Source organism: Triturus cristatus, chromosome 7 (genome assembly GCF_964204655.1).
Source record: "Triturus cristatus chromosome 7, aTriCri1.1, whole genome shotgun sequence".
Classification (NCBI taxonomy): domain Eukaryota; kingdom Metazoa; phylum Chordata; class Amphibia; order Caudata; family Salamandridae; genus Triturus; species Triturus cristatus.
In genome coordinates, this window is record NC_140590.1 from 1,858,227,138 (window position 1) to 1,858,249,431 (window position 22,294).

At 46.5% G+C, this 22,294-nt stretch overlaps 2 protein-coding genes across 2 annotated transcripts in view; one reads left to right on the forward strand and one right to left on the reverse strand.

The window, feature by feature from the left end:
- LOC146813475 (uncharacterized) overlaps positions 1 to 2,981 on the reverse strand; it is a 267,150-nt gene extending 264,169 nt beyond the window's left edge. The window contains 1 exon segment of the mRNA XM_085615433.1: positions 2,280 to 2,981. Coding sequence (XP_085471559.1) covers positions 2,280 to 2,303 — 24 coding nt within the window. The 5' untranslated portion in view covers positions 2,304 to 2,981.
- A 278-nt stretch (positions 2,982 to 3,259) lies between these two features.
- LOC146813482 (uncharacterized) overlaps positions 3,260 to 22,294 on the forward strand; it is a 30,171-nt gene continuing 11,136 nt past the window's right edge. The window contains exons 1-2 of the mRNA XM_085620243.1: positions 3,260 to 3,495; positions 6,021 to 6,776. Of these exons, the coding sequence (XP_085476369.1) occupies positions 6,170 to 6,776 (607 nt within the window). The 5' untranslated portion in view covers positions 3,260 to 3,495; positions 6,021 to 6,169. The remainder of the gene's footprint in view (positions 3,496 to 6,020; positions 6,777 to 22,294) is intronic.

Genomic DNA, 22,294 nt, shown 5'->3' on the forward strand with positions numbered 1-22,294 from the left:
TGTAACGACAGGTGGAGTTTCAACGTGCACTGTTTCGAATTACGAAGATCTTGAACTTTGGAGATTTGTTCATAGAATGGGGTATTGCCCGATAGGTGCATTGAAACCCCTGCTTTTTCCATCACTAATCTCAGCGGTCCCAATACAGGTTGAATAACATGAAGGTCTAAAATGATTCCTTGAGGGAAGCCACATACTGATGAGTTGGGATCTGAGGTCCATTTTAATATACAGCTGCCTAGAAAAAGTTAAACCAACTGGACTCTGCAGTTCTGCACATTCGATGCTCAAGGGTGTGTTTGAGTCTTTGAAGGTCCATTGTGCTAAAGGCAGCAGACAAATCATAGAGGACAAGAAGGCACAACTCCCCTGTGTCTTGGAAGGCGTGCATGTCATATGGATGGACTATACTGAAGTCAGTGAGAACCAAAGTCTAGAAAAACGGTTAATGCTGTTCCTTAGAAGAGAGAAGCACATAAAGGGAATATAAACCAACCTGACCAGAATGGTTCAAAGTGGGGAATCCATTTCGTTGGATTAAAATCCCCTCACACACCTGGAAGGGTGTCATGCTTCATCATCGGGCTGCTCCTCATCGGGTCGGCGGTGCAATACGCGACGGGCTCCCTATAGTAGGGGCACTTTAACGGAGATCTTTTACCAACAGCCGTAAGATGATGTGGGGGTGAGGGGTCTATAGTGTGTAGATGAATGTGTGTTGAAAGTGGATCTAAAATAGGGTTGGGAGTACCAGAGACAGTAATTTTAATCAAGAGGCCTCCTACCCTAAGTAAAAACAGTAACATAAGGCGCACAACTGAATATTATGTCTCAAATTATGGCGCTCTTATGGGTGACAAGGTCAACATGTTTCTCTCCGTCTAGCTAAGGTGCGGGCAATTCGTCAGGACCAAAAAATAATATTTAGACTATCTACAACTAAAAAAATCAGACGGTCTGTGGCTGCACACTCACAACAACCCTACGACTCACTACTCAGATACCTGGTAGTACTGGAACTAACCTAAAATGTGAACTAACCAGGCATCACAGTACCCGGTAGGTTTCAACACGAGGAGTTCCTCATGTATGTTGTGCCTGTAGCACGTCTCCAGGTGACCTACCCTTCTCTACCGGGACCAGGTCAGTGAGAACCAATCACAATTCAGGATCACGGAAGTGACACACATTCGTGGTCTGCACGTCATTTCTTCGTTTGCACTGTACATGAAAAAAGTGTTTACAGATGTATGGTGCACGTGATAAGCATAATGCCTCCATGTCTTAATTGTTCAGGACAGGAGCACCTGCGTCACTTCCGTGATACTGAGTTAGTTGTGCGTGGTTCGCACTGACTCCATGGGATGAATTATATAAGGAAGCGAGTTCAAGGTTTTGTATCATACACAATAACCCAATAGTATCACTTGTGCTGTGTATTTTAATAACAACATGAGCGTTTGTGTGGCTTCATAGTGTTTGTAAAACACGTTACTCCCCCTGAATTCCCTCAGATATAAGCTACTAAAAAACATGAAACTTTTAAAACATTCTTTAGGAAATGGTAAACAGGACCGCAGCATGGCGCCGCTCCGGAGACACAGGGAAAAATAAAAAAAAGCAAGTCGTTGTTTAATTGAAAGATTTATTGTGCAGATATTTTGGTAAAATTAGTAGACCCAGCTGGGGGCCACAATCGGGAAGGGTGGAATCTCCAGCAGGAGCGGGCCTGAAAACAGATTATTCTGTAGTCGTCCGGAGCACTCAAATACACATATATCACATCACTATGGAAATAAGTTATTTGTTTCCATGCGTTACAAAATATACAGATGAGTATCAAAGATAGATTTGCTTCGTCCATCTTTGTGATCAGCACAATATGGTGTATCTTTGGCCTGACTAAATATTGGATGTTGTATGTCAGCAATATTATATATGTATGATTGTATATTTTTTAGACTCATCTATAAATTAAATATTTTGTAATAAGTGGAAACAAATAACTTTTTTCCAAATTGATGCGATTTATGTGTATTTGAGTGCTCCGGACTACTACAGAATATTAGGTTGGGCACTGGATTTGACAAATCCTATATATATTCCTGCAACAGAAGTGTTGTCTGGTGTAGCACCGTTTACCATTTCTGACTGACCACATTTGTGGAGGGTTTGTGCCGGTTTTTCATCCACTGCTGCAGTCTGTAAACAGCTCGTCTAAGATTATCAAGTGCTGCCTGAAAGAAACCAACCAACAACCTGCTGAAGGCAGAACTTACCTCGTCTGACTCCTGCAGGGACATCCTCCCCAGTGATATCCTTCTCTCGTGACCAGGTGCAGTCCAGGTGGAATCACTGGCAGTGATCAGGTACAGACAGCCCAGGTGTAATCTCTGGCAGTGATCAGGCGCAGTCCAGGTGTGATCTCTGGTAGTGACCAGGTACAGTCCAGGTGTGATCTCTGGTAGTGATCAGGTACAGTCCAGGTGTGATCTCTGGTAGTGACCTGGTACAGTCCAGGTGAGATATCTGGCAGTGATCAGGCGCAGTCCAGGTGGGATCTCTGGCAGTGATCAGGTGCAGTCCAGGTGTGATCTCTGGTAGTGACCAGGTACAGTCCAGGTGTCCTCTCAGGCAGTGATCGGGGACAGTCCTGGTGTGATCTATGGTTGGGACCAGAAACAGTCCAGGTGTGATCTCTGGTAGTGACCAGGTACAGTAAAGGTGTGCTCTCTGGCAGTGATCAGGTACAGACAGTCCAGGTGTGATCTATGGCGGGGACCAGCCACAGTCCAGGTGTGATCTCTGGTAATCCTGGGGTACCGTCCAGCTGTGATCCCTGGCTGTGTCCAGCGTCCAGGTGTGATCTGTGGCAGTGTGCTGGACAGGTGTGGCACGCGCAGTCAAAGTGCTGAGTCACGTTTGGTTTGCAGAGACCCGAAAGAAAGGCTATGACTCAGAAGGTAATCCGATGAGACGGTGCTACTACTGCGCGTGCGCCCAGAGAAGAGAAAAATCACTATCGTTTGTCGAGAAACCGAGCATGCGCAATGAAAATAGAAATGAGAAATCTGCGCGTGCGCAGTGAGAATCCATGTGGTGCCCGACAGTTTACTGCGCATGCTCGGAGCAAAGTACGTGGTGTGGCGCCTGCTTGCAGCTCCTGCCGCGCACGCTCGCGTGAATAGTGTTTTACTGTACGCATGCGGAGACTGCCTGCACTGCGCCGGAGTATAATATCCCTGCAATGCGCAGGCGCAGTTAATTCCACTCTAACCCCAGCAAGGGGCCGTTGTAGACGGTGCTGCTCCTGGCTGCCCTGAGGAGGGACAGGAGCCGAGCCGAGCGCCCGCTCGGCTCCCTTCAGCACTCGGCCTTCTCTCGGTAAGGGAGGCGCTCGAGGGAGGTGTTTCTCTTCCTCCCATGGTCTCTTCCTGCCCAAGTACCGGACGGAGAAGCCTGCTGCCTAGAGCCGGAGGAGAAGGGCCGCCTCGGGTGAGTACACGGCCGCGGTGGCGCTCCTGGCGTCTAGGTGGGTGAGGGTATGTGCATCCTGAAAAGGATTTCCTCATGGGCCTAACAAGGTTCTATACAGATAGTGAATTATCTGTATCTTTTCAAATGACAACTGCACAGAATCTCACACTTCTGTTTACATAAGTTACTTGGGATGTGGTGTGATGAACCGAATCAACTCCTCTCTTCCCCTTGATATATACAGTGTTGAGATTCATACCCCTGCATGAGCTCCTGAAAACCATCTTTATTTATGATGAACTCAGGTTTCATAGGGGACAAATATTTGTTAAAAATGTTCCTGAGAATACGCCATCTTTTTGGATAGGTGCTGTGATGAGGACGATGTGCCTAGTTGTTATGGGGTTTTTCGTTGTGATACTTCAAAGCTGAATCGCCTTTGAACTGAGCAAGTTGTGAAAAAAAGGAATACTCAATAAAATCCAGGTTTTGTCATTTTCTAAATCCTATCAGAAAGGGTGACATTTTAGCTATTGCTGCATTGTTTTGTACCAGTAATGAAAGCAGCCAAAGGTGCAAGGAGAATTTTGATCTTGACAATAGGTGATTATGAAAAAGTTGATAGGCACAGGTTTTGTTACCATGGTGTGCCTTCTAGCTGCATCACACATTCAGCAGCCCTCTGGAAGTCACTTTTAAACTCATATCTGGTTTTGGCATTCTATGTATCTCCTGAGAGTTAGCTCAACACTGCTGTTTCAGCCAGTTGCTCTATGACGGCTCACCCTGTCGCCATAAATGCCCTTAGACCTATGTTCTCTCAATAGCATCTAAACAAAGATGAATCAATTAGTCTCTAGATTGATGCGGATATATGCAAGGATTGGTATTTGTATAATGCAAACTTACCTGGGGAGCAAGGGTGTGTTGTGCATCAATAGGGATGGAAGGCCATTCAGGATCAGATGCGATGTTTTACATATTTATTCGTAAACTTTATTTAAATTATATTTATTGATTTGATGACCACAACGTTTAAATGATTGTTCCGGACTCAAACAGTTTTTGGTCAGCTACCACAGATGGGAGAAAACCCCAACTCTCCAGGTTCCACATCTCATCCTCAAGTTATCAAATGGCACAATAAATCAAGTGTAATGGTGAATGCTGGGGGCTACCTCAGAAATTATAGTAGCATTCCCCTGCACCCTACTACATAGAGCTGCTGGCATCAGCATGGCAGATTAGATAGTCACTATAGAGTGAAAGATGGGTGCTCAGATGTAAATTTAGCAAAATATCCCATCTTGAATTATCTTCTTTCTGCATCTGCACAGGGAAGAACCAGATCTCTAGGGACAAGAGATAAAACTCATCACTTTAATCAACAATGCATCACAATACTAGATTCAACACACCTCCATCCTTAAAATTAACAGCGGGCCAAACTGTTGCACGTCGATTAGAAAAAATAAATGAGCAACACAAGATGTACAGCCATTCTCATTAAAATAGAATATTATTTAGAAATGAACACTGCACAACCAAAACAGGATTAACAACATAGAAACGTAAATATTCCAAACTTGCACTTCAATTTAGAAACAAATGTAGAAACTTGTTGCTTTAGTCCTTTTGGCATTAGGTCCATCAAATACGCGTCTTGCGTGCGATGGAGAAGAATGAGCAACCTCATGTTTTGCTTTAGCAGATGTGGGGAGTCTGTGTGAGGCAGAGCGTAGGTGTTTGGTGGGTTGGTGAAAGTGTTCAGGTTTCTGGTCCTGTGTTTTTGTAGGCCTTTGTATGTGTGTGCAAGAAGTTTGAATTGACAGCATTTTATGTTTTAGTGCTAGATGCTACTTTTAAAATCATTTTATTTACTGCATGCTTTATCTAAATGTCGGAATATTGATATTCTTATATTAAGAATATTTTAAATAATCTTCAGTCAATATTTGAAAAAAAAAGTCATCCTTTTGATGCAAATGCATGACCTTGAGGCTAGGACTTGGGGAAACTGTACATCATTTCCATTAAACTCTAGAAGTCATACATGAAACAATAGAACTCTGTTTTTCAGCCAGAACAATTGCAAATTAAAAAGCAAATGTGTATGTCACCCATTTGAGCTGAAAAAAATGAGCATACATCTAAAATTGGACATGATTTTGTACTTTAGTTTTGTTGTTGGCCTAAAATACTGTAATTCGTGAATGTTACAGCTGTGGAAAGACACCCAACAAAGATTGCAAATATAAAATGTGTTTGGTTAATGCAGAGAGATATTACACTGACATTTGAAGGCAGCTTTTTTAATTAAAAGTAATCTTTGCAGGATGTCAGAATAACTGCAAAGATAGAACAGACCAGATGGTACCCAGTAAGTAGAAAGGGAAATTGTATGTGTGTCATGTTGCTAATGCTGCTAGGGTAGAGAAGTCAACTGACATGCCATAACATAAACATTGAAGAACATGCTGTGAGGACGAGATATATGGCTTTCTGTCCTAAAATGTCATATTTGTTTCTCTGTTTTTGACCAGAATTTGTAACCTTGAAAATTAACAATATGCTTCACCAGACTGTAACAACTAAGATCATGTGAAAGAATTAGATGGGTCTTCTAACTCTTCCTCGGCCAGCTGCAGACTAACGGAAATATTTACCACCTGTGAACGATTGCCATAACTCCATGGAGCTGGTGAAGAGTGACAAAGGGGAGAAACCTTCCACGAGAGATTGTGGAGACTCTTTGCACTGTCTGATGCTTGACAAAGAAGAAGCTGCCACTACCAGTGATTGTCAGGGTTCTGTGTGCCAAATAAAGGTTGAGGAAGCAGAGGAGTCTTCTACCAACGATAAGCACTCAGTGGACTGGGTGGAGAGTGGAGGAGGAGATGAACCACCTACCAGTGATCATCACAACTCAGTTGTCCTGGTGAAAGTCGAAGAAGGAGAGGAATCTTCTTTTGTGAGTCGTTGGGTGTCCAAGGACTGGGCGAAGCATGGAAAAGAGGAACTATCTTCCAAGCACACGCCAGGCTCCATTACTTTAGTAAAGATTGAAGTAGGAGATGAGCCATCTTCCCAGGTTGCCCAGAAGTTTATTAACCACATAAAACTTGAAGAGATGGAGGAGCCATGTTCAAAAGATTGTCCAGGCTCTCGGAGCAAGGAGAGCTTTGAAGAACAACAGATATCTGACCATAACAGCCAGATATTAATGAAATGGGTAGCATGTGAAGGTGATGAAGAACGATTTCCCAAGGAAGGAGAAAGGATGGAAGGCTCAGCTACAGGTAAGGGACAAATACATTGCACCTTAACAGAACATACGTTTGCTGGAAATGCTTGACGTGTGGGGACATAGAAGCAGTACGTATGTGGCAGATCTTCATCTTATCTCAGCTTTTTAATGGTGAACAAGACATATTAACACAAGGGGTGAAGGTAGTTGTGTCATGTTCCATTACTTATCTTGTGGCTGAAGGGTTTGAAACCCCTTCTGTTTTAAGAAAGAATCCACAAACAGGGTCCAGGCATGGTACCCGTTCCATGTTACCTTCTTGACTGAAGAGTAGCAGTTGTCATGGTTTGAGGTGCTCGGTAGGTGACGGTCACCACTTCAGCCTTGCTAAACCGATCTCTACAAAACGTCTCTCACTGCTTATGTAGCCCCCTGTCTTCTTTTTTTAAACTTAGTTTTTATTGGCATTTATAATGAATACACAGAAACAGGTCTCAATATCATTGTCTGCTACAAGCCCCATGACATTACCTCTTATCGTTCTCGCCCATAGTCTGAGGCCAGTGTACAGTGGCTAATGGTGTCCTCGTTCATTCGCAGTGGGACTGGAGTTAAAGACAATATATGCATTGCGAGATGACTGTTACAGGGGAGAACATAGTAGCAAAGTCAGGCCTCTTATGACTATGATGGCAGCACTTGAATAGCCATGGGGCGCCTACTTAGGGACATAAAACTTATCGAGATTCTAGCATACCAGGCTGTTGGCCAAGGGGGCATGTCATGTCTATCTAATCATGGGGGCCATAGTGACTAGAAAAAACTCTACAACCATCTTCCATACTCAAGAAGTAAAGGGAAAGAGAGAGAAAGCAGAGAGAGAAGGGAACAGGTGGGAGGGGTGGGGGGTGGAGCGTGCATGAGAAGCGAAGGATGGTGGGGGGCTCTGCAATCACCTGACCTAAAAAATGCTGTCGGCACCGTGTCGGGCAGGTTCTGTGGTGGTCGCTATCCTTCTGTGGGTAAGGTCTAGGGTTATCTACTGCAGGGGAGGGGTAGGAGCGTCTGGGGTCGGGTGTATACGCGCCTCCCGGGGTGGTGAACGGGTGGTTCTATCTGTGTGCTTCCAGAGGCTGTTGGCGTCCGGTGAATGTATTTCATTCTCAAAGAGGCGCAAAGCTCTTAGCCTCGGGAGTTGCATTCTGGCATTCTCCAGGCTGCAGAGATAATCCACAAGTGGCTGCCACAGTTTGATGAATTTAGTATACTGCAGTCCTGGTGGCATATCTTACCCTACAGGGCCAGGAGTCTCAGCTGCAGTTCTGCTTGTGTGCTTGTGGCGCTGCTGTCTCTTCCGTTTCTGCCGAGTGGCTCGCGGTTCCAGGAGGAGACCAGTGGTACGCTGCTTCGTTCCGCTGCCGCAAGGGCCCCACGCCTCTCAGGAGGAATCCAGCGGCACATCGTTGCCCCTCGTGTTGCTTGCCTCTCGCTCCCTCGTTGGACCTTGGCTTGCCCAAAGTGTATTTTTGGAATCCGGGGGTCCTGGTGCCTTCCGCTGTTTCACTGTTGCACTGCCTGAAGGGACAAAGACGTGGATGCGGACGCTAGCATTATTTGCATCCAAGAGACTTGGTGTGTCAGCAGATTGTGCGGAGGGAGAGATTATTTCGTTCTTGAGGCAATGGCCTTGCCTTCAAAGAAAGGGCACGCAAAAGGGGGAATTGCGTGCCTTTTGTCGAATAGATTCAAATGGAATTTTACCCATTATGTTGACCCAAGTAACCTTTTCCAGGCGGTGTCCCTTTGCTCTTCTATTAGCAGGGGAAACAATAATTCTTTGGTAATAATAAATGCATATATTCCCCCGGATGAATGTTTTAATTCCCTATTGAAGCAAGTTTTTTCATATATTAAACAGATTAAAGAGGTAGAATCGCCCCCCATGTGTTATTAGTAGGTGACTTTAATTGTAAGGTTTCTAACTCTAGTTTAGAGTTATTTAGCAACAAATGCAAAGAAGAAGCATATTATATTCCTCAGATTCTCTTCCCTAATAAAATTAAAACTAATAAGAGAGGGAAGTTGTTGCTGGAAGAACTTTCGGCAGCTGAGGGGTTAATAGTGAACGGTAGACTCCCTTCTGACGTCCCTGCAAAATACACTCATAGAACCTCTCAAAGCCAGTCAATCCTGGACTATGTAATCACTGATTATGGTATTTTTTCCTTAGTGAAAGATTTGGTGGTTTCACCGACAACTTTTAGTGACCATAATGTGATTACTATAAATTTTTCTCTATTTTTTCAAAATTCCGATTCATGGTCCCTTAATAGTGATATAGTTAATTTTCATAGGGACTCTGGAAGATGTTTTTGGAATTTTAAAGCCAAGAAGGGCCTGGAGTGTATTTTAGGCAAAACTATTTTAGAATTGAATGATTGGCAGGGTTTTGAATTGATTTATTTTGAGAATTTTATGAAGGAGGTTATTCGTGCTGCTAAAAGATCCACCTCTTCCGTAAAAAGGATCCATGTTCCTAGTTGAATTATCCCTTTAAATAAGGAAATAAATAGATTAGTGCGGGAGCAATTCCTGTGCAGATCCATTGAAATAAAAAACAAAATATATTTGTTAAAAAGGAGAAGCAGAATTAGGAAGAAACTTAAAAAAGAAAAAGAGGACTCTCTTTGGATAAGTTTACGGGAGGCTGTCGCTCATGGCAAAGTCAGACAATTTTGGTCCCTTATTGGAGAGGGTTGTGGAGTCAGTTAGTCCTCTCCCTATTCCTATTGCTGAATCGTCATGGATCTCCTTTATTTCCAGCCTATATGCTGGGAACGGCGTAGTGTTGGAAAGTGAGCGGCCCATTAGAGCCATTAGAGACGTTGAGTTTTCCATTGAAGTTCCTTCAGAGAAAACCATTGAAATGGCTTTTAAAGATATGCGTTCCTCTGGAGCAATGGGGCCTGACGAACTTCCTATCTCGATATTGAAGTTAGACCCTGTTTTATGGAGCAAGATACTTTTTCCTTTATTTAGAGCGTGCTTCCTTAGTAAAACTGTGCCTTCTTCTTGGAAAGGGAGCATTTTGGTTCCTTTATTCAAGAAAGGCGATAGGGATAAGCCAATGAACTATCGCCAGATAGCCCTTCTTGATGCTATTGGAAAAGTTTTTTCCAAATGTCTTCTATCTCTAATTACTAATTGGGTTGAGGTGAATCAGATATTACCCCTCGAACAAACTGGTTTCCGTAAGGGGCATGGCACTTTTGATAACCTTACAGCCCTGCAGGTTATTTTGGATAAATATGTAAGAGTTCGGGGAGGAGGAGTGTATGCGGCTTTTATTGATTTCTCCACAGCATTCGACAAAGTAGATCGCCTTTTGCTGTGGAGAAAGTTAGCAGCTTTGGGTATGCCCCCACCTCTATTAGATCTAGTTCGATCCTTACATACAGACACTTGGTGTCGAGTACTACAGGGTGGAGAAAGGAGCTTATCACGGGCTATACCATCTATTAATGGATTAAAACAGGGTTGTCTTCTGGCACCACTACTGTTCTCCCTGTATATTGCTGAGCTTCCAGCTTCGCTTGCATCTTGTGTTGGCATAGCCCCGGTAGTGGGGGGCTCTTCTATTTCCTGCCTCTTATACGCAGACGATATTCTTATCCTAGACTTAACTCCTAAAGGTTTAGCTAATCGTCTGCAGGCTTTACATCATTTTGCAGAGACCCACTTCATGAGGATAAATGCCACAAAAAGTAAAATTATGTGCATTACAGGGAGGAAAAAATTTAAATCTGAGAATTTTGGCTGGTCAGTCGGTGGTCAGAAATTGGAGGTGGTTAAAACATATACCTTTTTAGGAAAAATAATTTCTTCAAACCTGAGTGAGAAACCTCATATCGATAACAATTCTCGTAAAGCCCTGTCCCAAGGTAAAAGTTTGAGTGCTCTTTATTCCGCCACAGGGAGAAGACACTTTGCTTGTTTACTCGAGGTTTATAGGGCAAAAATTCCATCAACCCTCTTGTATGGAATAGAAGTGGTCGATCTAAAGCATTGGGGTTTTCTACAGACGGTCGAAGGAAAATTATTAAGGTCTATAACCTCTCTTAATTCTGCTTGTTCTGTAGCTTCCTGCAGACTTGAGTTTGGTCTCCGTAGCAGTTGGGTGCAGGGCCTATCTGCCTTAGTACGATGGGTTGCCAGCCTCGCTAGAGGTGAAATGGGGACTCTGAGATTCCTTCTCAAGGGGGAATTGTTGGGAAGTTTTAGAGAGTACTCTCAAATTGTTAAAAATTTCAGAAAGGCTGTGGCTCTTCTTGAATTAGATGAGAGCACTATTTTTGTTATCTCTCCCTCCCAGCTAAAATCTCTTCTGAAACAGGCTTCCTGGACTCTTTGTTTTATGTTGGACAAAAAGTCCATGGTAGCTAAGAAGGGAGGTGTTCTTCTGACTAATACATACCTAAGGAAGTTTGTCCAACCCTATGTCATTTGGAATTTACCTCATGGTATTCGGAGATTTTGGTTCCTCTTGAGGCAGGATCTATTGCCACTTAATACTCTTTTGGCAAAATGGTATGGGTCCTCTCCTTTATGCAACTTATGTAATATGTCTGCACAGGATCGTAATCATGTATTGTTTATATGTCTGGTATTGCGTCCACTTCGCTTAAAGTGGTTAAGATCAACATGTTTGCAATTGGGTATCCTGGATATGAACTCTTTTCTGCAGGCTTTATATACTCCTCCAAATGAAATGTTTTGCTTCAATATTTTTTACTTTTTTAAAGGTTTTTTAGCTATTTATTGATGAAATATGGAGGTCTGTGTCGTAGTCTGTCTTTTTCAGCGGAGAGTGTTGTAATTGTTATTTTATTCTTTGGGAATATGTATTTGTATTTGTGTATTTTGTTTATGTGGCCCTCTTCGGAGTGCCAAAACATAATAAATAAAATTGAAATAGTATACTGCATCTTCAATCGTGCCGTAAGTAACTCCATGGCTATCATGTGCCACAGGCGGGTGAACCAGAGATTGATTGGGGGCGTTTCTGCCTTTTTCCAATAAAGAGCAATGGTTTGCTTGGCTGCCCCAAGCATTTGAAGACTAAGATGCCAGACATTACGAGTCATAGCACATAGATTCAACGGCCGAAGGCCCAGGACCAGCGTTAGCGGGTTTTGGGGCAGTGGGAACCCTATTACCAGTCTAATGTGGCAGAGGACCTCCTTCCAGTAAATGGTCAAGAGTGGGCACGTCCACCAAATATGCAGGAAGTCTCCTGGAGTCTTGGTGCACCGCCAGCATAGTGGAGACGAGTTGGGAAACATTTTGTATAATCGGTGGGGGGTATAGTACCATTGAGTCATAACCTTATATGCAGACTCTTGCTGAGGCATGCTACGGAAAACCTTCAGGATATCGCGCCACAAATGTGCCCATTGGGTGGGTGTGATGTCAGTGTCCGAAGCCGTTTGCCAGTGCAGTTGATAGGGGTGCGGAACAATTCTCAGTGAGTGTTGAAGGACTTGGTATGTACGTGAGATGAACCCTCTGGAGTTGTCAAATGAGCGGACCAGCCGCTCAAATGGGGTGAAGGGTCAGGTGGCTGCTTGTGCCAGGGAAGACGATTGAACCCAGTGTCGAAGTTGAATGTATTGGAATCTGGCCCCTTCTAAAAGCTGGAAGTCCCTTTTACATTGTTCGAAAGTTTTAAAAGTGTCCCCCAGAAAGAGATCCCGGATCGTCCGACATCCTCCCTCTGTCCAGTCTGCGAAGTAAGGCGAATGAAGAGCAGGTGGGAAGCGAGGGTTGCGAGCAATAGGGGTGTGAGGGGACGGGAAGGAGGTTAGGCCTCTACGCGTGGCCAACCTGTCCCAGATCTCCAGCACCACCCTAGTAGGAACCGCAATATATGCGCTGCGAGAGCGGCCTTCCCGTGATAGCCATGCAAGGTCCCAGATGGGGCAACAGGTCACCGCCCGGTGCATATGGAACCAGACTTTTTCACTCTCCCACGCCATCCACTCCGAAATAAAGCAAAGATGCGATGCCCAATAGTATTCTAATAAGTTGGGACAAGCCAGCTCTCCCCTGTCCCGTGGCAGCATAAGAACTTTGTTGGAGAAACGCGGCTTGTTTCCACCCCATATAAAGGCAGTGAGTTCGCATTGGAGACCTTGGATCTGGTGTTCCGGTATAGGCGTGGGTAACGTCTGAAAGAGGTAGAGTATCTTAGGTAGGATCGACATTTTAACTGTTTTTAGGCGACCTAGCCATAATAAGGGGAGGGATTTCCACGATCGCAGGTCAGCCACGACTGAGGCTTTACACTCCTGCCAATTGGCTTGGGACCATGTGTCGAGACTGGGAGTCAAATTGAGCCCCAGATACCGGATAGAGTGCGCAGCCAACTGGTCGGGAACAAGGGATGTAAGTGTGGCAACCTCTTCTGGGGGGATCATGAGGTTAAGGGCCCACGATTTCTCATGGTTGATTTTAAGCCCCGACACCGGTTCAAATGAGCAAAGTAACTTATGTAGGGCGGGTAGAGAGGTTTGTGGTTTTGAGAGAGTGAGAAGGTCATCCGCGAACAGGGCTATTTTGTGGTCCTGGCCGCCAAGTGTGATACCGTGAATGTTGGGGGCCTTGCGAATCAAGATGGCCAGTGGTTCCACATTGAGGGCAAATAGGAGGGGGGACATCGGACACCCCTGTCACGTGCCCCTGTGGATAGAAATGGGTTGTGTGAGCTGGCCATTGACCCGCACCCGAGCCAGCGGGGAGAGATAGGGAACCATAATTCTAGCGACCATCTGCTGGCCTAGTCCTATTTTCTGTAGGACCGCCCGACGGAAGATCCAGTCCACTCGGTCAACCGCTTTCTCAGCGTCGAGAGATAACAAACAGGAGGGTATCTTCCAGTGATGTGCCTTTCCGATCAAGTGGGCAATCCGCCGTACTTTGTCTGCCCCCTGGCGTTGATGAATGAAGCCCACCTGATCTGGCTCTATGAGCCCAGGGAGGTGCAAGGTAAGGGGCTTAGCTAAGATTTTAGTGTAGAGTTTGAGGTCTGTGTTTAGGAGTGCTATGGGGCGGAAGGAGGAGCAGAGCGTATGGTTTTTTCCTGGCTGGGGGATCAAAGCAATTTCAGCCATGGCCATATCAGTGGAGGGCCTAGCCTCGTCTGAGAAAGAGTTAAAGAGACGGAGCATATGGGGTTTAAGTTGTGGGAGGAAGGCGTGGTAAAATGAGACAGGTAGACCGTCAGGCCTCGGGGTTTTGCCGAGAGGAAGGTCTCCCAGAACGCTGGCCAGGTTCTCCTGGGAGAAAGGTTCCTCCATCAATTGAGAGTGGTAGCTGCTAACCGGGGACCACTCACATGCCTCCAAGACAACAAGTAGCCGCTCAAGATCCGGCGACTCCCTGGTATAGAGGGATGAGTAATAAGACTGGAAAGCCTGTTTGGCGGATTCAGTGGTGGCCCAGGTATTATCTCTCAGTTTGATTTTAGCGATGTGCGCCTTAGCTGCCCGCGTTCGGAGGCGGAGCGCCAAGACCCTACCCACCTTATCACACCCATTGTAGTATTGCTGTCGTAAAGCTAAGAGAGCGTGTTCCGCCTTGTTGGTTCTGTGTGCCCGGAGCTGGCCCCGGAGCATAGCATGGAGCGCCAAGGGGTGCCTCTGGTCCAGTCCCTCCAGTGCCTTTATGTCCTGAGAGAGTTTGTCCTCAAACAAGCTTCCTGAGCCCTAGCGATAGCGATGGAGGTGATCTTGCCTCGGATCGTGGCCTTAAACGCATCCCAGACTACAGGGAGCGGAGTTTCTGGGAGATCGTTGTTCTCAAAGTAGGAAGTGATAGCTTCCCGAAGTTCAGTAACGTCTACAGGGTCCCTAAGGATATGGGGTGGGAAGTGCCACCTAGAGGAGTGGTAAGGGCGAGAAGAGTAGTCCGGCATGAGGAGTTCCACATGAGCGTGGTCGGAGACAGAGATGTCTGACATGGACGCCGAGAGAGTATCCTTAATAAGAGAGTGTGAGACGAAGAGATAATCGATGCACGAGTAGGAGCGATGGACATGAGAATAGTATGAATAGTCTTGGATATCTGGGGAGTGGTAACGCCACACATCTATGAGGCCAAGGGCATTTAGTTGCTGTTTTAGAGCATAAGACATGGCCCCCGTCCCATGGAACGCGCCTTCGCTGCTACCCCCTGCCTTCTTAAACTGCACTTTCTCCATCGCTCAAGAAGGGACCTGCTGTTTGCTCAGTACCCATCCCCAAATACCCGCCCTCTCCTGGAAAGACTGGTCTAATACTTCAATTTTCATCCTATATCAACAATCAGTTTAACTAACCCTGATTCACTGTTGTTGCCCCCCCCCCCCCCCCATGCACAACCTCAAGGCTGCCTTACTGGGTTGTTCTGACGTCTAAGGCAGATAAGAAGAGTATAATTCCCTATTTATGCATGAATTCCATATTGTCCCAGTCACCTACCACTCCCCCTTTTGCCTCCCCACCCTACCATAGCTACTATACGGACTACTCAGAGCAAGGGGTAACACATCAATGTGTGCTGTGTGGACGTTGTTGGTCTTGCCTAGGCACACTGCTCCCAACCCTTAGCATCTCCCATCTGATTTTCCATGACTTGGTTCTTCTTTCGCTTTCCACTGTTGCAACAGACTGCTCCTCTGGGTGGGAACTACTACTTCTCCCGGTCGATGCTCCACTTGGATCTCGTTGACATTTCTACCTATGTTAATCAACTTTCACTTCAGAATGTTACCTATATTCCATTAGCACTGTCAATGCAAGATACTGCTCATTTCTAACGATCATCAGTTTCACCTACTCTTGATTATGCAACAATAATTGTCCCTTTTTGCTCCTTATGGATTTTTCCCATAAACTATTCTCCATCAGTCGCACTTGATTGACTTTTGTTTTAACCATGCTAGGGGCTAGTGCTAGGTGAAGTTTTCCCCAGCCCCTAGTAAGCACAGTTACTCCTGGGATTTGCCTGCCTTTTTCAGTGGATCTGCTACCATAGACTGAAAAAGAAAACATGAACTGCAGGCTATATCATGCAGCAGTCCATGGAGTGTTGCAAGATTAGCAGTCCGCACACAAATTGCGGGCAGTTCATCACCTGTCAGTATTTCGATTGGCTGCCAGTAGCTAATCAGAAATTCTGCTGTGTGGTGGCCAGAGAAGGGGTGCATTTCCTCAGTTTTGTATTTTAGCAATTTTTTTCACCCATCCCTTTTCTGGGACTATTCACGCCAAAGGGTTCTTGGAGACTCTGGATTGTCCTCAGTGGCGGCTGGTGGAATTTGAAACTGGTGAGGCGTATGCAGAATGAATCAACGTATGCGAGTGCAGCGAGCTAGTCTGACGGCAATAAGGGGGGTTCAAGGGGGTTCTCCCCCGTGAAGACATTAAAAAAAATGTTTCATCTTTTTGGTGAGATTTTCAGCACTATTTCTGTGATGAATGGACTAAAAATTCAGTTCTTCCAGGCATTCATAAAAGAAAACTCATACATTATTTCAGAGAATTTCTGGGTTGCCAAGCAAGTCTGACTTCTGAAGAGGGTTAGGGTACTAAGCAAGACTGCTTTGGCTCTACCCTTTCCAATAGAAAACACTAGTTAGCGATGTGAACACGTTCAATGGACAAACCTGGGGTCTAGGGAGAGTCCCTCTCCTGAGATTTAAAAAAAAAAAAGATTGGCAAATGGTGCATTTTAAATCAAATGAATGCAGCGATAAAGCAATGCTTATTAAGCAGTGGGAACGTATAGTCTTGAAATATTAAACACATTAAAAACTGCCCCGTATCTTCTTGCATTAATTTGTTTAACAGTTACTGTAAAATGTAAATTGTTTTGCATGACAACTTTAGACCTTTAAAATGTATGCTTGCCCAGTGTCTTGCACTACAATCGCCTATACAGCTACTGCACACCCGTCGGAAATGGGAGTGAAAGTTACTCAGTGCATTAGCCACTGTGTTTTAGTTACCTTTGGAAAGTATGGGCATGTTAAACGCAATAGCGAACCTTCATTTTACTGGCGTGAAGAGCCTGGCGTCTGAAATACAGTGGTCCTGAAATAGAACCAGGTTTGCAAAAGCAAATGCTTTTGTCTCCGTGGAGAACACTGTGCGGTCCCCAGTTTAGTGAACTGTGATCATAAGAAACGGCATAAAGGAACCTGCAGAGCTCATTGAAGCTGCCAGTCTACCATCAACTGGACACCTCTCTCACACTTCTTCACCTATCATCTTGCTAAGTGCTTCATCCCATAACAGGATAACCGCACCTCGGTGGTCATCATGCATGACATGGAAGCACTTCCTACGTAGCATCAAAATAAAAACAACACTCCTCTACCAACTACACACCCTATTCAGCGTAGGTGCTACTCATGTAAGCAAGCCCTTCAGTGTCCCACATGGGGATAGTAAGTGCTATATAAATGCTACAACAGAAAGCAGTACATCTGTGCACAAACAGCTTTCTCTTCCTGGATTCTAGATGACATATACACACACTGAATGTATGTATGTATACACTGGAAAAGGTCCTCACTAGTATTCTTCTCTGCCCCCCCCCCCCCCCCCACTTCAGAGCGGTTTACCCTGAAAGTTATGTCGATCTGAATCGTATATCAGTATCTCAGTGCTGATGAAATCTTTCCTTTTGTTTCAATAGGTGTGTGCGAGGTGCTTGTAGTATGTGCTCACAGCGTGCCGTTCCTTACACAAGACGTCTGTAATCTGCCCTCTAAGCGAAGTTGCATCACACAGACAATAGAACAATGTAAAATTAGGGAAACAACAGGTTTAATGGTGTATTTCATTTCTTGGGCCAGCAGAGTGACATGGCACTAGACCAGAAATAAAAAAAATCTTACATTTCAGCTTTGTAATTATTTAGCCTTCAAAGATAAGCTTACACCACAATAGGCATTGCAAAGGATTAGACCAGGGCCATATATGCAGCCGACTGTGTCTGGTATGGATTTTTCTTCCACATTACTGAAAAGCATGCAACCACTGCCCGGGACATGTTAAGCTGCAAATGTAATAGTTATTCACTGAACTTTCCCATGACAAGAGGCTCAGAACACGGGTGTTCGCCATAAGCAAACACTGCAGCCATTTAATTCTGAAAGCCATTGAAAGTTGCAGGCGCCCTCCCATTGCTTTCAGTTCAGTGGAAGCAGTCCTTGAGATTCCAGTACCCTAAACGTGTGGGTTCGCCAGCAAGGACGAGGTGTGTACTTGCACCCGAGCTAAGTCATACATCAAACATGAACAGAGAACTCATGAAATATGAACATTCTGTCTATTGCAGTAGAACAAATAAGAAAGGCACAACATCGATGCATAGTATTTGTGACAACAGCAAAGAAACCCAGACTACACACATTCATGAGCATCAAAATATAAAATGTCCGTTCACATATATTCGAATATGGGCATCATCGCCCCATCACAGCAATAGAATAGAACTCCAACTATCAAAGAAGAAAACACAACGCACAGGTGTACACACGCTAATAAGCCATCTTCAATACACCCATACAAGTTACCAACACCCAGAATCAATCGATGGTGCAAATCATCTAATAAGTAACACAACCGATAAAGAACCACAATTCAATTGGCCTAATGACCCTCTGTGAGTATTTCTAGCGAGATCTGCGTACACACAAACCCAACAAAAAACGGCTAGGTAGCAAGAGAATTCAATTTCCACATTTAACTCGCCTTCATATTTCACTTAAACTTCCAAAATGAAATGCTTGGGCTGTGCAGTGAAAATGTATGTTGTGGGAGGTGGGAGAGGAATGTTTGAAACTGCACCACAAAGCCACAGAAGCAAGTTGCTAGGGAACCTTTTAACGAAAGAGACTCTGTTTCAACATATTGTACCAGAGAGTTAAAAAAAAGTCTTCGGGGCCTGCTGTGCGACCCCCACTTCAGTGTCCAACATACACGGTTTGAGGCCCGCGGAGGGGGTGGGTGTCGCGCGAGGTTGGGGGTTTTACAAAAGAAAGTATTAATAAAAGAAAACGTACCTGGTCCATGCCGCCTCTGCTACTGCTCGACTGCTCCTGGGCCAGGGTCCCGACTCCCGCGTTGGCGCCTGCCTTCAACATCTTCGGAGTGGCTGGCAACCCCTCTCAGCCAATCCAGGCGCTGCATTAGCAGCACCAGGATTGGCTAGAGCAGTGATACTCCACGCACATTAGGAGACCGAGGGCTGCTGCATGGAGCAACCCTTGGGTCCCCTTGCTCTCCTAATGGGAAGAGTAGTAGTAGTGGCTAGTGCGCATGTTCGTAATAATGACCTGCCCAAAACCAAACATGCGCACCACTGCCGCCGCCACGCTGTCAGTTACAGTGAGAAACTGAGTCTGTCACTCAAGTGCTGCCGCAGCCTCACCCACACCCGCCCCCTTCAGCCTTCACCTCCGATTCATTGCCTCGGGCGTGTGATGTGTCCAATTTAGCGTTTCAGCGTGACCGCTAAGAGTTATTATTAAACGAACAAAACTAATTTAGGCGGCCGCGTGATAGGAGCCATGTGGCATTAGTGGGGCAACGCCCCAGCCCACCTATGGACGCACCTCCACTGATTGTCCTAGAAGCGGCTTTATCACCAGTCGGATTGTATATGCTATGTAATCACTGTACATTTTTAGCCCTATGGGCTCATGTAAATCTTCATGCAGCGTGTCCCTAAGTGACCATAGCCTTCAATGAGCACCTTCCGCTCATACCGATAATTGACCATGGTCTTCACTCAGCACCTGCCACTCTGCACTCTCCACTCTTTCGTGGTCATAGTCTTCACGGAGATCTTGTCTCCATACCTCTATTTGGCCATTATTTAAGCTGAACTGTAGCCTCCCACATCTGTACTTGCCCATAGCCTGCACTGAGCTCTCGCTGCCCGTACCTCTACTCAACCGGAGCCTGCGCTGAGCTCTCGCTGCCCGTACCTCTACTCAGCCCTAGCCTGCCCTAAGCATCGCTGCCCATACCTCTACTCAGCCCTAGCCTGCCCTGAGCTCTCGCCGTTCGTACCTCTACTCAACCAAAGCCCGCACTGGGCTCTCGCTGCCCATTCCTCTACTCAGCCGTAGCCTGCACTGAGATCTCGCTGCCCGTACCTCTACTTAGCCCTAGCCTGCCCTGAGCTCTTGCAGCCCGTACCTCTACTAAGCCATAGCCTGCAGTGAGCTCTCGCTGCCTGTACCTCTACTCAACCCTAGTCTGCACTGAGTTCTTGCTGCCCGTACCTCTACTCAACCCTAGCCTGCTCTGAGCTCTCACTGCCGGTACCTCTACTCAGCCGTAGCCTGCACTGAGCTCTCTCTGCCCATACCTCTACTCAGCCGTAGCCTGCACTGAGCTCTCACTGCCCATACCTCTACTCAGCCATAGCCTGCACTGAGCTCTCGCTGCCCATACCTCTACTCAACCCTAGCCTTCACTGATCTCTCACTGTCCGTACCTTTACTCAACCCTAGCCTGCACTGATCTCTCACTGTCCGTACCTCTACTCAGCCATAGCCTGCACTGAGCTCTCGGTTCCCGTACCTCTATTCAGCGGTAGCCTGCACTGAGCTCTCTCTGCCCATACCTCTACTCAGCCATAGCCTGCACTGAGCTCTCGCTGCCCGTACCTCTTCTCAACCCTAGCCTTCATTGAGTTCTCGCTGCCTGTACCGCAACTCGACCATAGCCTGCAGTTAGCTCTCGCTGCCTATCCCTCTACTATGCCATAGCTTGCACTGATCTCTCACTGCCTGTACCTCTACTCAGCCATAGCCTGCACTGAGCTCTCACTGCTTATCCCTCTACTTTGCCATAGCCTGCACTGATCTCTCGCTGCCTGTACTTCTAATCAGCCATAGTCTGCACTGAGCTCTCGCTGCCCGTACCTTTACATGACCATATCCTGGACATAGCTCTCACTGCCTATCCCTCTACTTTGCCATAGCCTGCACTGATCTCTCACTGCCCGTACCTCTACTCAGCCATAGCCTGCACTGAGCTCTCGCTGCCCGTACCTCTAATTAGCCATAGTCTGCACTGAGCTCTCGCTGCCCGTACCTTTACATGACCATATCCTGCACAGAGCTCTCGCTGCCCGTACCTCTACTCAACCCTAGCCTTCACTGAGCTCTCGCTGTCCATACCTCTACTCAGCCATAGCCTGCACTGAGCTCTCGCTTCCCGTACCTCTACTCAGCCGTAGCCTGCATTGAGCTCTCACTGCCCGTACCTCTACTCAACCCTAGCCTTCATTGAGTTCTCGCTGCCTGTACCGCAACTCGACCATAGCCTGCAGTTAGCTTTCGCTGCCTATCCCTCTACTTTGCCATAGCTTGCACTGATCTCTCGCTGCCTGTACCTCTACTCAGCCATAGCCTGCTCTGAGCTCTCGCTGCCCTTACCTCTAATCAGCCATAGTCTGCACTGAGCTCTCGCTGCCCGTACCTTTACATGACCATATCCTGCACAGAGCTCTCACTGCCCGTACCTCTACTCAACCCTAGCCTGCACTGAGCTCTCGCTGTCCGTACCTCTACTCAGCCATAGCCTGCACTGATCTCTCGCTGCCCGTACCTCTACTCAGCCATAGCCTGCACTGACCTCTCGCTGCCCGTACCTCTAATCAGCTATAGTCTGCACTGAGCTCTCGCTGCCTGTAACTTTACATGACCATATCCTGCACAGAGCTCTCGCTGCCTATCCCTCTACTCAGCCATAGCCTGCACTGATCTCTCGCTGCCTGTACCTTTACATGACCATATTCTGCACAGAGCTCTCGCTTCCCGTACCTCTACTCAACCCTAGCCTTCATTGAGTTCTCGCTGCCTGTACCGCAACTCAGCCATAGCCTGCACTGAGCTCTCGCTGCCTATCCCTCTACTTTGCCAATGCCTGCACTGATCTCTCGCTGCCCGTACCTTTACTCAGCCATAGCCTGCACTGAGCTCTTGCTGCCCGTACCTCTACTCAACCCTAGCCTGCACTGAGCTCTCGCTTCCTGTACCTTTACTCAGCCGTAGCCTGCACTGAGCTCTCGCTGCCCGTACCTTTACTCAGCCATAGCCTGCACTGAGCTCTCGCTGCCCATACCTCTACTCAACCCTAGCCTGCACTGAGCTCTCGCTTCCTGTACCTTTACTCAGCCGTAGCCTGCACTGAGCTCTCGCTGCCCGTACCTTAACTCAGCCGTAGCCTGCACTGAGCTCTCGCTGCCCGTACCTTTACTCAGCCATAGCCTGCACTGAGCTCTCGCTGCCCGTACCTCTAATCAGCCATAGTCTGCACTGAGCTCTCGCTGCCCGTACCTCTACTCAACCCTAGCCTTCATTGAGTTCTCGCTGCCTGTACCGCAACTCAGCCATAGCCTGCACTGAGCTCTCGCTGCCTATCCCTCTACTTTGCCAATGCCTGCACTGATCTCTCGCTGCCCGTACCTTTATTCAGCCATAGCCTGCACTGAGCTCTCGCTGCCCGT